General features: G+C 41.3%; 1 protein-coding gene across 2 annotated transcripts in view; it reads right to left on the bottom strand.

The window, feature by feature from the left end:
- The window catches only part of THSD4 (thrombospondin type 1 domain containing 4), a 576,129-nt gene that overhangs the window by 526,359 nt on the left and 34,694 nt on the right, over window positions 1-15,076 (bottom strand). The window contains exon 3 of one of the 2 annotated variants that reach the window (XM_045848582.1): window positions 10,854-10,923. The exons of the other annotated variant lie outside the window; for it this stretch is intronic. Within the exon in view, the coding sequence (XP_045704538.1) occupies window positions 10,854-10,923 (70 nt within the window). The remainder of the gene's footprint in view (window positions 1-10,853; window positions 10,924-15,076) is intronic. 2 annotated transcript variants of the gene reach the window in all.

Below are 15,076 nucleotides of genomic sequence, written 5' to 3'. Positions count from 1 at the left end.
TTCTACAGCTTGTTTTACAGCTCAAAATACAGTCTATTTGGTAAGTGTTCTTCATGCACCTGAAAAAAATGCATATCTGATTTTGTTTGAGGGGATGTTCTACATACCATGTCAATTAGGTCAAGTTGGCTGATAGTCACAGTTGAGTCTTCTACATTCTTGCTGATTTTTGTGTCTATATTCACTGCCAATATTAGAAAAAGGGTATTGAAATCTGACTATAATTGTGCATTTGTCTGTTTCTTTTTGCCATTATAAGATTTTGCTTTGGTCATTTGAAATAAATGATCAGGATTATGTCTTGATGAATTGACTCCTTTATCATTATGAAATGACCCTCTTTATCCTTGATAATATTCTCTGCTCTGAAATCTACTTTATGTGATAGTAGTAAAGTTCCTGTAGCTTTCCTCTTTAGTAGTGTTAATATGCTAGTGCTAATATGCCATCCTTTAACTTTTAATCTATTTGTCTTTATGTCTAAGTATATTTCATATAGATGGCAGACACTTGTATGTTGTTTGTTTTTGTTTTTGTTTGTTTTTTTAAATCCTCACCCAAGGATATGTTTACTGATGAGAGAGAGAGAGAAATATCAGTGTGAGAGAGAAACATGTATACATGTCGGTTGCCTCATGTACACACCCCAAAAGGGGATCAAACCCACACCTAGGTATATGCCCCGACCAGGGATCAAACCCACAACCTTTTGGTGCATGGGATGACATGCCAACCAACTAAACCACCCGGTGTATGTCTTGTGTTTTATCCACTCTGTCAATATCTGCCTTTTAATTGAAGTATTTTTCTATTAGTGTAATTATATTTAAGTCTACCATCTTGCCATTTGTTTTCTAGTTGTACCATCTGTTATTTGATCTCTTTTTTTTAAGTTTCTGTCTTCTCTTGAGTTATTTGAATATTGTTATAATTTTATTTTTTTTCTGTTTTAGCTTGTAAACTAAAATTGTGGGGAGTGGGAGGTTAGGGGGTAGAAGAATCGAGCAAAAAGGAGAAAGGACTCATGGACATGGACAACAGTGTGGTGATTGCTGGGGGGCGGGGAGTATAAGGGGACTAAATGGTAATGGAAAAAATATACAGTAAAGATTTTAATTATTTGTTTTGTTACTTTAATGGTTGTTTTAGGGTTTAGAGTATACATCTGATCATAGTCTTCTTTTAACTAATATACCATTTTACATATATTATAAGAACCTCACAATATTATCATTTATCTTCTTCTGGCATTTATACTATTGTTGTCATACAGTTTATGTTATAAACCCCACAACACATTAGTATTATGTTCATTTAGAGATTCAAATAATTTTTTAAACTTTACGTATTTACTCATGTAGCTATTATTTCTGGTGCACTCCATTCCTTTGTATAGATCCATATCTCCCTCTGATATCATTTCCTTCTCCCTAAAGAACTTCTTTTAACAGTTCTTATGGTATGCATATAGAGTAGCATTTGAAAATTTAAAAATTTATTATTTTTCTGGGCATAGAATTCTAGGTTGAAAGTTTCATCCTTTCATACTTTAAGATATTACTTCACTTGCATGAGAAATAGGAGGCAAGAAACATGCTGTCATCCTTATCTTTGTTTCTGTGTATGCAATATATGTTTTTTTCTAGGGGGTTTTAAATTTTTTTTCTTTATCATTATTTTTGAGCAATTTGAATATGATATGACGGTACCATTTTCTTCATATTTCTAGTGTGTGGAGTTCATTGATATTCTTGGGTTCATCGTTCTCAACAAATTTGTAACATTTTCTAACAATATTTCTAAAAGATTTTATTTACTCATTTTTAGACAGAGAAGGGAAGGGATGGGAAAAGAGGGAGAGAAATATCAGTGCGTGAGATACATTCATTGATTACCTTTCACACACCCTCTACTGGGATCCCAGCCTACAACCGAGGCATGTGCCCTGACCAGGAATCAAACCAGCAACCCTTTGGTTCACAGGTGGGTGCTCAATCCACTGAGCCACACCAGCCAGGGCAACTAACAATATATTTTTAATATTTTTTATGGTGCCCCTTCCCCACATCTTTGCTTTTGGAATGCCAGTTACACATATTTAACCCACCTGAAGCTGTCCCAGAGCTCACTGATGCTATTTTTCATCTTTTCAAATTATTTTTTTTCATTCTGTGTTTCATTTTATAAAATCCCTAATGTTAAATCTTTAAGTTCACTTATCTTTTCTTCTGGACTGTCTAATCTGCAATTAATCAGACCCAGTGTATTTTTCATTTCAAACCTTGTCATTTTCATCTTGAGAAGCTTGATGGTGTTTTTTAGTATATATTTTCCATGCCTCTACTAAATGTTTAAACATATGGGATGTAGTTTTTAAATAACTTTTAAATACTTATTTTCAAATTCTAAATCTGTGTCAGTTCTGAGTTGGTTTTGACTGGTTGATTATTCTCCTCATTATGAGGAATAACGCTAATATTTTTCTGCCTCTGTGCATGCCTGAAATTTTTAACTAAAATACCAGACATCTTGAATTTTACCTTCTTGGGTGTGCAATAATTTTATATTCCTATATTCATGAGCTTTGTGCTAGGATAGTTATTTAGTAACAGTTTGATACTTTCCAGTGGGTCTTTTATGATTTGTTAGGTAAGTCCAAAACAATTCACAGTTTAGGGTCAATTATTCCCCTAGTAGTAAGGCAAGAGTTTCCTGAGTATTCCCTCCAATGGCCATGGATTATGAGTTTTTAAAGTCTGGCTGCTGCAGAGTCACTGTTCCCAGTGCCGCATGAGTACTAGACACTTTTCGCTTGAGTCCTTTTGGAGAATTCTTTTCTGGCCTCGTGTTGTTTCCTCACATGTGTGCACTGATCAGTAATGCACTGTATCCCTGCAGATCCCTATAGTCGCCTCCCTGAGTAGCTCTCTCCTCTTTCATACTCTGTTCTGCAGGCTCACCACCTTGGTCTTAATGGACTTTCCAGCCCATTTTCTTAACTCAAAAATTCCAGCAGGTTCTGACTGGATTCCCATTTTCTCCTCCCATTCCAAGGGTAGAAAATTCTCTGAAAGCAGTTAGCTGGGGAAATCTTGGGGTTCAACTCATTGTTTCCCATCTCTGAGGGATCATTTTATTGACTGAGACCAAGGTTTTGGAAAGCATTTTTTTCATACAGGTTGTCTGGTTTTGGTTCAGCTTGGCTGTTTCAGGTGAAACAGTAAGGGGAAGTCTGGTCTCTGCTGCTCCATCTTGCCCATTTTGCTCTTTCTTTAGTTCAGAAGGTAAACCCAATCCCTGTCATTCCGTCTTGGTTAGAAACAGAAGCCTATTTTTTCACTTGTTGTTTAGTGTTACCTTGCTTGTCTAAACTAAATTTATTTATTCTCTTGTTCATAGACTTTGGATAATTTCCAATTTTGAGTTACTGGAAATGAAACTGCTATGAACATCCTTATGCATGTGTTTTGGTGAATACATGCCCTAATTTCTCTTGGGTAAAATACCTAGGAGAAGAGACAGGTCATCAAACAGGCAGATAATTAGCTTTAAGACATCCTGCCAATTTTCTACATGAGTTCATTATTTTAAACCTCCACGATCAATATATGGAAGTTTCAGTTGCTCCGCACCCTCATCAGCACTTGATACTGTCAGTGGTTTTCAGTTCAAGCCATCCTGGTGTCTCATTTTTATCTGTGTCTCCCTAAGGTGTAACAGTTTTGATTGGGCCTCTTCCCACATGCTTATTGGCCATTAAAGCATCACCTTACATGAAGTGTCTATTCCAGTCTTTTGCCCATTTTAAAACTGGATTGTTTAACTTGTTCTTAATGACTAGCGGGGGCATTTTCATATATTCTGAACATAAATCTTTTATCAAATATTTTCCTGTGAATACCTTCACCCTGTCCATGAAGTATCTTTTCACTCTTATGGTATACTTTGATAAACAAAAGCCCTCAGTTTTAATATAGTCCAATTATTTTATGGTTAGTTCTCTTAGTGTCCTGTTTAAGAAATCCTTGCCTACGCTAAATCATAAAGACCTTTTCATGTTTTCTTCTAAAAGCATTACTGTGTTTTTTCTTCTTCTTGAATTCAGCAGCAATAATATGAGAAGTTTTATGTAGCCTAGAACTTCTTTTCGCCCTTCCCCAGGCTTTCTGCTCAATACCCACTGTATGACATTGTCAAGAGGTGATGTGGAGTCTCTGGCTGCACAACCTACTGCAGTAATAGCAGATTTTAACCCCATTACAAGGTCTCCTGATGTTCACATTGTGACTAGTAATCAGTTAGCAAAACAAATATTTTGCTTCACCCTTCATTTTGAAGTGTCTGTTCTTTATGTTTGAAAGTTTCTATAAATAACAGGTTGAAGAGCCTTCTCTTTGGCTGGTGGCCCTAGGAGCAAGTTTTTATTTCCTTCTTCTAGCTTGTCATTGTTTTCTAGATTCTCTGTAATAATCCTGCATACTTTTAATAACAAGTAAACTTTAAAAAACACATTGGGCAGTTGTGATGAAAATAAAACACAGTATTTCATGATTCTTTCCCATATGGGTGATGCTGACCATATAGGCATTATGAATTGTAAAGCAACTTGCTTAGTGAATGTCTGTTGGGCAGAAACTATAACAGTCTCATTACTTAAAAGCTTTCTATAATCAGCATATTTTCATTGTTAATAACTTACAGTTTTTATGAAAATCTTGTTCAGGATTTTTTACTGCTCTTGTTCTTACCTTACGTGTAAATGAAGCCACATGAGTTTTAAAAATATAATCATTTGCCAAGTGTTCTTAAGTAACTACTGAGGGCAGAAGGTAGCAATCCTTGGTGATACTGTGCATGCTGCAGGTGCAGAAGGACCTCCACACTCTCCAACACAGTCATCTTTTCCTGCATTATTATGGGACAGTTTTTATAGACATGTATCCAGTCACCCAAGTGGTATTTAGAAATGCAAAATTTACTTGACAGCATTTACAAATTGCCTTTTCCTCAGAATAATTTACACTATAGAAATGCTTTCATATCCTAAAGTTGGACATGCTATTGTAATGAGAAAGGAAAAAAGATGTCTTTTGGTGGCCAGTTTTCATATACATACTAAACAACAATATGTAAATTAGTAATGCTGTCCCTTAAAAATTTAGCATAAACATTTTTCTAATTCGTTTTGCTTTCTGTTTTGCCACAAAACAATGGCTCAGCAGGAATTCAATTATGATTTATCTAAGTAATAAAAACAATTTAATATGATTTATCTAAGTAATAAAAACAACAAAAGCAATCATAATTCTTATGTTTTAACAAAAAAATAGACTTTTTTCCCTCAAATCTTTTGTGTTCCTTAAAGTCCCAGGAGAAGACAAGTTTCGAGTTCAAATTCTGGAGCATGTACACTTGCAGTTAACTCCTCTCTAACCTGACTTCAGAACAGTGGTTGGCAAACTGTGAGCCATGGGCAAAATCTGGCTTACCACCTACTTTTCCAAATAAAGTTTTATTGGAACACATTCGTGAACATTCATTTATGTATTATCTATGGCTGCCCTAGTGCTATGAAAGCAAAGTTGAGTGACAGAGACTCTGTAGCCCAGAAATCCTACAATATTTAAAAATGACCCCAGATTTTTAAAGAAAGAAATGTCTGACCCTACTAAAAGTGTCTAACCTGATACTTATTAAAAATGATGCTGTTTTAGCATGGTACTGGCATAAAAACAGGCACATAGACCAATGGAACAGAACAGAGAGCCCAGAAATGAACCCAAGTCTCTTTGGCCAATTAATATTCGACAAAGGGGGCAGCAGCATAAAATGGAGTAAAAATAGCTTCTTCAATAAATGGTGTTGGGAAAGCTGGACAGGAACAAGCAAAAACTGAAACTTGAGCACCAACTTACCCCCCATGCACAAAAATAAATTCAAGGTGGATAAAAGATTTAAATATACGTCATGATGCCACTAAAGTCCTAGAGGAGAACATAGGCAGGAAAAGGTCAGACATTCCACACAGCAACATCTTCACTGACATCTCCCCTAAAGCAAGGGACATAAAGGAAAGAATAAATAAATGGCACTTCATCAAAATAAAAAGCTTCTGTACAGCTAAAGAAAACAGCATTAAAATGAAAAGAGAACCAACTATATGGAAAACATATTTGACAATGAAACTTCGGACAAGGGTTTCAGCTCCAAAATATATAAAGAACTCACACAACTCCACTCTAAGAAGACAAGCAATCCAACTAAAAAGTGGACAAAGGACTTGAACAGACACTTCTGCAAGGAGGACATAGAGAGGGGCAGAGACATATGAAAAGATGTTCAGCATCACAAGCTATCAGAGAGATGCAAATTAAAACCACAATGAGATACCCCTTCACACTAGTCAGAATAGCCATCATAAACAAAGCAACAAACAACAGTGTTGGAGAGGTTGTGGAGAAAAGGGAACCCTAGTGCACTGTTGGTGGCATTTCAGACTGATGCAACCACTATGGAAAACAATATGGAATTTCCTCAAAAAACTGAAAATAGAACTGCCTTTTGACCCAGCAATTCCACTGGTAGGATTATATCCTAAGGGCCCTGAAACACCAATCCAAAAGAGCCTATGCACCCCAATGTTCATAGCAGCCTCATTTACAATAGCCAAGTGCTTAAAGCAACCTAAGTGCTCATCAGTAAATGAGTGGATCAAAAATCTATGGTATATTTACACAATGGAATACTATTCAGCAGAAAAAAGGAAGGAGCTCCTACCCTTTGTGACAGCATGGATGGAACTGGAAAGCATAATGCTAAGTGAAATAAGGCAGGCAGTGAGGGACAAATACCATATGATCTCACCTTTAATAGGAACCTAATCAACAAAATGAACAAGCAAGCAAAATATAACCAAAGACACTGAAATTGAGAACAGGCTGACAGTGACCAGGGGAGAAAAGAGGGGATTATAAGGGAAAAGAGTGAAGGGTTTGCAGGAACAATTATAAAGGACACATGGACAATAACAAAGGGGGGTAGAAACAGGGGAGGGAGCTGGGAAGGGCTGGGGTGGTAAGGAGGAGTGCAGGGAAAAGGCAGAAAACTGTACTTGAACAACAATAAAAAATGTTTAAAAATGATGTTATTTTAATACGTATCTCCTTATGTCTTACATTGCAGAAATACATAGATGATACTACTGCTTCTCCTGCCATACAAGGAAGTTTTTTTCTAAGTCTAGTTTTTTATTATTTTCTAAGTTCCCTGTAATAAACATGCATAAGTTTTGCAAGAATTTGGAGGATCTAACCAAGCAAGATGACAGCCATGGCTCCAGAAAGCTCCAATAAAATATCAAGAAGAAAGTACTTAAGTACCATCCGAGAAAGTCCTGATTCCTTTATTCTCTGAGGTGCAGGACAATAATGATCATGGCAGCCAAAATGCACACAAATAATTATGTTTGAGAATTGTCCTAAAATGTATATTCTCTAAGAAAAAGAATCTATAAATAATTTTGAAAAAAAATTAATCTCAAATTTCTTATTAAGATTTTGATAAGGAAGAATCATATACCAAGATATAATACTTTTTGCTCAATTTTAAATTCAACATTCCAAAGTAACTCATAAGCCATTTTTCTTCTTTTCTCAGAAAAAATACTTTAAGCAAGATGGGAGCAATACATACATACACATACATATATAATTAAGGCTAACTTGAAAAATTAAGAGAGATAGCAAAGTAAATTGATCATTCATAAAATATTTTCAGTTATGGTAGTCTACATGAGCAACAACAGCAAAAGAACACTGGTAGATTGATTCAACTATTAAGATGAATAATGGTGATAATTCCAAACAGTCATAAATAATACAACTTAATGAAAACAGAAGAGAGTCCAGCTGCTATAACAAAAATACCATAGACTGGGTGACTTATGAACCACATAAATTTATTCTCACAGTCCTGAAGGCTGGGATGTTTGAGATTAAGGGGCCTGCGGAGCTGGTGTCTAGTAAATCAGATATGGGTAAAACTCAAGGTCTGGTTCACCCAAAGGCAAACTGCTCTCCAGCCGTGAACCTATGAGATCAAATATGTTACGCGCTTCCAAACTACAATGGTGGTCAGGCACAGGACTAACATTCCCCATTCAGTGAAAGAAAGATGAAAGAAGAAAGGAAAGATAGGTTCTGAGAAAGTCTAAAACCCAACAGAGCAAATTCCATTAGACCTTAAGGTTCAAGAATAATCCTTGACTTGATGTTCTGTCATCCAGGCCCACAGGGGCAGTGGTCCTTTCCCAGCTTTGCTGGGCAGGGGTTGGGGCCCCAAGGCTCCAGGCTGCCCTGCCCCATATCTTTTGGCAGCCCTTGGAGCTTGAAATGAAGCTGGTGGCTCTCTAGGATTGAGGTGCTGGGACCACAGCTGTGCTGGGAGGCCTTGGTTTTTGAAATCTAGGTGGAGGTGGCCATGCTTCCAAGGCTCTGCTGGGCACAGCCCACAACTCCTCCAGCTGCTGAGCAGCACCTGGGGTAGCTGAGCTGTGTCAGTGCCAGACTGCATGGAGGGGAGACGCCCAAGTGGGGTGGTGCAGAAGTGAGCCAGATCCAGAAGACACCAGAAGCCCCTCCTTTGCACTCTTCCATTGTCTTGAACAATAGCTCCTGGCTTCTGTCAAGATGGCTGACTAATCTCCTTATCCAACGGTCTCTTGGCAACACCCTCATCTAACCTGAACACGCTTTCTCATTCTTTTCAATATTAAGAAGCTGAGAATTTTCCAAATCATTAAGTTCTGTGTTCTGTTTACTTTCCAATTAACAATTCCATCTTGAAGTCATTTCTCTCTTCTTGCATTTCACTACAAGCAGTCAAGAGAAACCAGGCCACCACTTTAACACTTTGCTCAGACGTGGCTTCAGCTAAATCTCTAATTTCATCACTTGCAAGTTCTAGCTTCCACACAACACTAGAACACGAACACAGTTCAGGCAAACTCTTTGCCACTTCATGACAAGCATGGCCAGTACACATAGCAATATTTTCCAGTTTCCAATAACACGTTGCTCCTTTCCACCTAAGACCTCATCAGAATGACACCTACCACCTATATCTTTACTCCCATTCTGTCCAGGTCACTCCAGTCTTCTCTAAGAAGACCGAGGCTTTCTCTACAGTGCTTTTCTGTTCTTTCTCAGCTCACATCAGAATCGCCTTTAAAAGAACATTCATGGCCATGTAAGATTTTTTCAACATGCAACCTCAAAACTTTACCAGCCTTTCTCATTACCCAATTTTTTCAAAAGTGTCAAAGACTGGGTGCTTTATAAACAACACAATGTATTCCTCACAGTTCTTAAAGCTGAAAGTTGGAGACCAGGGTGCCAGCGTGGTGCCTTCTGGGCTGCAGACTTCTCATGGTGTCCTCTCAGGGCAGAGGAGCAAGTCTGCTCAGGATTCCAATAAGGGCACCAATTCCACGCCCTCTGTGACATAATCTCTGCCCAAAGTCCCACGGAATGGGGGTGAGGAGTGTGAATTTCCAACATGGCATTTAGACCTTGGCCAGGTTTTCCACTCATTCAGTCATTCAACAAGCATCTTATTGAGCCCACAATATCCCAGGAGCTGGAAATAGGACAGTAAACAAGACAGGCCAGACCCCACTTTCAAGGAGCTGACATCTGAGTGGGGCACACAATACAATACAACACAGGTTTACATCTGGCCTGGAAAAACAAATCCAGAACATAATCCACAGGCCCAAAAGAAATTAGACGAATCATACAGGAATATCAAGAACTTGTCCCAGGAAGGGTCACATCGAGGCAAACCTGTGCATACATTCTCTTTTCCTCGGCTCCCTTCTCTCCTGGACTTCCCCTTGAAAACCTTTTCTCAGGGAAGGTTCCAACCAGCACAGTCACACTGAGATACACACGGCTGACCCATTCTTCCTCTGAGAAGAGTCTGCAGTTTGTTCCATGTAGACATGAGGCATTCTTAGATGTCACAAGGGGACTTTAGGGACCTTCTCAGGGTCATGTCATGCATCCATTTCTAAGGAAGCATTCGTCACACACCTGCTCTGTTGCAGGTCAGCACTAGGCTTGTCTAGGCAACAGTGAATAGTTTTACTATGAAACACACAGAGCCTGAAGGGAAGTAGACTTGAAACTGTCCGTTTGTCCCTCTAGCTGTTCCGTCCACTCTTTTTCACTCAGCTCTGCTGCCCAGGAGGCTGGCCTTCAAGGACTGCATCAATGGCCTTTTGTCTACTGTCTTTGGTTGGGTTCAGCTAAAGGGAGTCCACGCTGAAGACAGAGAGAGCAGGAAAGAGAGGGCCAGGTCCTTACTTCCCTGCTCCCTCCCTGACTGGCCATGGGTTGGCAGAGGCTGTGTCCTCTATCAAAGATCATGGGTCCCCTCGAGGGAGACTCTTCTACAGTCACAGTCACAGTCACAGCCACAGCCACAGCCACAGCCTTCTCTCTAATCACCCCTTGCCCCTGAAGGTGCCCCCAGAGGGTATAAGCTCCATGCCGGTGCTCCACCACTCTCGGTGTGTGGTCTTCTCTCTGACTCCTCTTGACCTGCCCCATTCTAAGGGAAGTGGGCTTCACAGCCAGCACTGCCTCTGATCAGAGACTGACTCTGGGCACCAGCTTCATTTCAAGCTCCAAGGACTTAGGAGGGTTCAAGGACAGGTGAACATTCTATAAATGGTGCTTCCTCTCAGAATCAGCAGCTACTCACCTCCAAATAGAACAAATCTCAGGGCAGCAACTGGAATGAGCCCAGTGCCCTGTGCAGAGGAGGGAAGCCTGAGAATGTCTATAGCTTACCTTTCTGTGCTCAGTGGATGGATGTGGGCAGCCAAGCCGGAATCCAAGCAGCAGCAGGGAACCCAGGACACTGAGAAGGAAAAACAGCAATAGGCAGGACTGTGAGTGTGTTCCAGGCACAGCAGCTGCAGAAGGCCGCATGTCCGTCTCATCATTGGAAGGGGGATGCCAGTCCAGCCTGGGGATGTGACTCAGTGAAGAGGCAAAGGCGGCCCATGGAGGGGAGGCAGCCGAGCCATGGGCAGGGCCACAGCAGGGGAAAGACCTGGAATCAAACCCAGCGATGCCATTTCCCAAAGGGGGTTCCAGGTCAGAATGGTTAACCTCTTTGAGACTTGTCTCCCTCCTTGTAAGAGGGGAAAGCAACAGAAGCTGGCTCGGAGGTTTGGGGAAGACTGAATGAGACAACCTGCCACGTCTGGCATGGAGTCAGTGCCAGCGCGTGCTTGGCCCCCGACAAGCTGGTAAGGTCAGGGCTTGGAGCCTGGCCACGGAAGCTCCTCTCCCACCTCCAGGCTTTCCTTGGTACTTCCTCTGCCAGGACTGAGCCCTTGGTGTCACATATGTTCTCCACGGGCGGGATTAGCTGTGTTAAGCCCCACTGTCACCAGCCCTGATTAGGGCTTGTCATCAAATAAAGGGAAGGTGTAGTAATCAGAGCCAGCTGGCCCTGAGACAGCAGGGTATGCTGGGAGAGCGTGAAGCTTTGGATTTAAACACATCTAGGCTAGCATCCCAACTCCACCCTTCCCATCTGGGGGATCCTGGGAAGACTGATGTCTCCGAGCCTCAATGTACTCATCTTCTGTAAGGATCATTGGCGATGACACAGGTGAAAACAGCAGCATAGTCAATCACAGGAGACAAGTATTGTCAAGTAAGTTGCCCAAAGTCCCTTGATTTCAAATGATCAACAGCACTGTTCTAAGCACCCCTGCAAAAGGCCTCTGGCCCTACTTAGCAGTCCTGAATCCTTTCTAGGGTTTAACCCTGAGGGCAGAAGCGAAACAACCAATGGTTCTCAACCTTGTTGAAACCTCCAACATAACAGCGAGATTAAAAAAAAATGCTACCTGACCAAGGAAAACTCTCCGTGTGGAGATGGAAATGAAGAGGAAAGCCTGTCTGAACTTGGCATTAGAACTTATGGAGGTAGAAAAGACTCTGGGGATCTCCGACAATCCTAAATTCCACACTAACCCTCATTTGTATGTAAATGAGGCTTGCCCGAACAGACCACATCGAGTGGGCAGGGACAGACTGCTTAGAGACTACTGGGACAAAGAGCAGGGTGAAGGCACATGCAACCAGGTGTTCAACGCATCTTTTTTGCTTTTGTCTTCAAGCTGCAGCTGAGGCCCCAGTGCAGGGGACCAAGGGTGTCCACATGCACACGTTCCAAAGAGAAGGGCTGCGTGCCTATGTGGGCTGATAATGGAGGTGCCCCCAGTGACGGGGCAGCGGCGCCGGAAAGAGCGGGTGTGACCATGGCGCTAGAAAACACAACTTTTTGTGGTTGTGTCCTTACTGAGACCAGTAACATGTGCATCCGGGCTCACAAGTCTATGTTCCTTGGTTATGTGACCTTGTGTAAATCACCTCTGTGCGGCAGTTTCCTCATCTGTAAAATGGAAATAATATCATCTGCCCCGCTGACCTCAAATGAGTGAATGTGCGAGAAAGCACATTATGAACCACGCCTACAAATCTGAATCATTTGTAACACATGCTGGCACTGTTTACTCATTATAAAAAAAACAGCTTGGTGTGGTTTTGTTAAAAAAACAAGTGGCAGCTCCATAATTGTGTTACACCTCAGCCCTCCGAGTCCTTGGCAGACACCTAAGCCACACATCTATAATGCAACCAGGAGCGACTCTGCATAATTTCTCATCCCAAGCTGCACTTCCAAACTTTCAGGGGCACTTGGGGCGGGGAGAGAGTGCATCGGAGAGGGGGAGAGTCTAAGTTCTTCTCTGTCTCAGAGGAACTGCTTTCCAGGTTGCCCGGTCACCTCTACTCCCAGAAACTCCTGCAGCTTGTTGCCTCCCCCCATTCAGGTGTCTACCCAGCACCACCCCTTCCCCCTGAGACTTCCCCAAGCCTATAAAAAGCAGCACTCCCTCTCCCAGCCCAGATCAGATTTTTCTCCAAAGCACTTACTATCTCACAGACTATGTCTTTATTCATTTAAAGTGTGCCCTCCACCCACTAGAATATAAGCTCCCTGAGACCAGAGAGTTTGTTTCGTCTCTACTTCATCCCCCAGCATCTAACAGAGTGTCTGCTATATTAAGAACTCAAGGCACTGAATTAATAATGAATGATGCAACATCATCTTGACAATCTTTGAAATGTCAAGATAAATGGAAATAGTGTGAATTACCACATTAAAACTGTCCAGCGTAACTTGGGAGCTTTTAAACATTCTTCCGTAAAAGATTTATAAAAATCAGTAGTGCTTTTGCATTTCTATGTGATGCCCCCAAAATTGTTCTCATAGGACTGACATGAGGTATGGCAGCAAAATGCTTGTCGGCGCCTGTGCTGCAAAAATGCAACACGAGTTGTACTTAGATGTTCAGATGCTTCTTGTCTTTATCTATCTGGGTCCTAGTGAGGCCACAATGCATAGGGGTACCCCATAACATTCATTCTGGAGTAAAATCTTAGTTATTAAATGGGCTCTGCTCTGAATGGGATAGAATAAATTCCCCCAGAGGGGAAATTATTCTTTGGCTGCAATAACAGCAGCTAGAGCAATATGTAACCCCAGGGGCCAGAGGAAACTCTGCCAAGGGCTAGAAGTTTCCCACCCCTGCCCAGCAGACCCATTTTGGGATACCCCACCCTGCTCACACATACCTATCTAATTGGGAGGCTGTAGCTGTGCCCACACCTCTTCAAAACACTGACAATCTAGCCCAAATCCTTGTTCCTTCTGACCCAATTCGAAATTAATGTTCAGGGACTGCGAGAGCATGTGTGTGTCTGTGTGTGCAGCTCGTGTGCTATTTCACTTTGATAGTTTGCTTTGGCAAAGTGCTCCCAGCTTGCAACGTTTTGACAGATTGAAGGCTACCAGGGCCTTTGGCAAACAAATCACAGTCCCCTCCAAGCGCTGGGGGAAGCCACATTCCTACCAAGACTTTCCAATTCACCCTGCAGGAGAAACAACCCACCATTTCACACCAATCAGAAAAAGAAAAAAAAGTTATGCCATTTCCCCAGCGCTGTTCTAGAATTTAAACACGCCATCATCTCATTTCCTCATGTAGGAAGTAACGCTCACTGAAATTCAGTACCAGATCTCCATCATGGAACTGGGGCTCTGGGCTTCTGTCTCTGTCCTGCCCACCCCACCCCCATCCCACCCCCACCCACCCCAACTCCAGGAGGTGCTGTGCACCTCAGTGGACTGAACATCACTTGAGCATATCAAGTAACAAAACAAGGAAACAGAAAAAAAAACTTCTTTTCTTCTTTAGTTAATACAACCCAAGAGATTCTGGGAGCAACCTGATCACTAATAAAATTATTCCGACCTTAGCACAAGAGAGCCAAAATCTTAACACTGAAGTGAAATCTGTACCTACTGCACTCTGGAGATCAAAAATGTTGCTAGGCATGCATTTTACATGCTCAGCTCAATCCTCTGCCTTCCTCAGTTAAGAGTAAAGAAAGCAAGAAACAGAGGTGGGTTACAAATGACATTAGTCAATGAAGATGTGATGGTTACCACCGATGTCAACTCTTAAAACTATTATTTCATTTAATCCACAACTATTCTATCAGACACTTTTATTACACCCATTTTGCAGGTGAGTGAATTGAGGTACAGAGAGGCTGTAACTTACTGAAGGGCACACACTCCCACTGCGCAGAAAAGCCTAGTCCCCGCCCCAGCAGGCAGACCCTTGGCCTTTGCCCGCAACCACGGTGCTCTGGGGCCTTGTTAGGAAACAACACACCTTTAAACCAGCATTTGCATTTGATCACATCCATTTTCTCCCCCAGTCTTATAAGCTGCGGCTTCACACATTTTGTTTTACTCTCTGTCACTGCTTGCAAAAATAATCAGAAAATAAGTGGATGCAATAAAACCTCGTTTATCCAACCTCACTAGAGAACATTAGAAGTCTTAAAATAATTGAAACTAACCATTTAAACCTCAACCTTAAAAAAACATTCTATGTATTCCCTCTACTTTCTTATATAAAATG

This window comes from Phyllostomus hastatus, unplaced genomic scaffold (assembly GCF_019186645.2).
Source record: "Phyllostomus hastatus isolate PE091 unplaced genomic scaffold, TTU_PhHast_1.1 phas_contig_62, whole genome shotgun sequence".
In the NCBI taxonomy this organism is placed as follows: Eukaryota; Metazoa; Chordata; class Mammalia; order Chiroptera; family Phyllostomidae; genus Phyllostomus; species Phyllostomus hastatus.
Note: the sequence above shows the minus strand (reverse complement) of the source record. Positions and strands in the feature narration are given on the sequence as shown.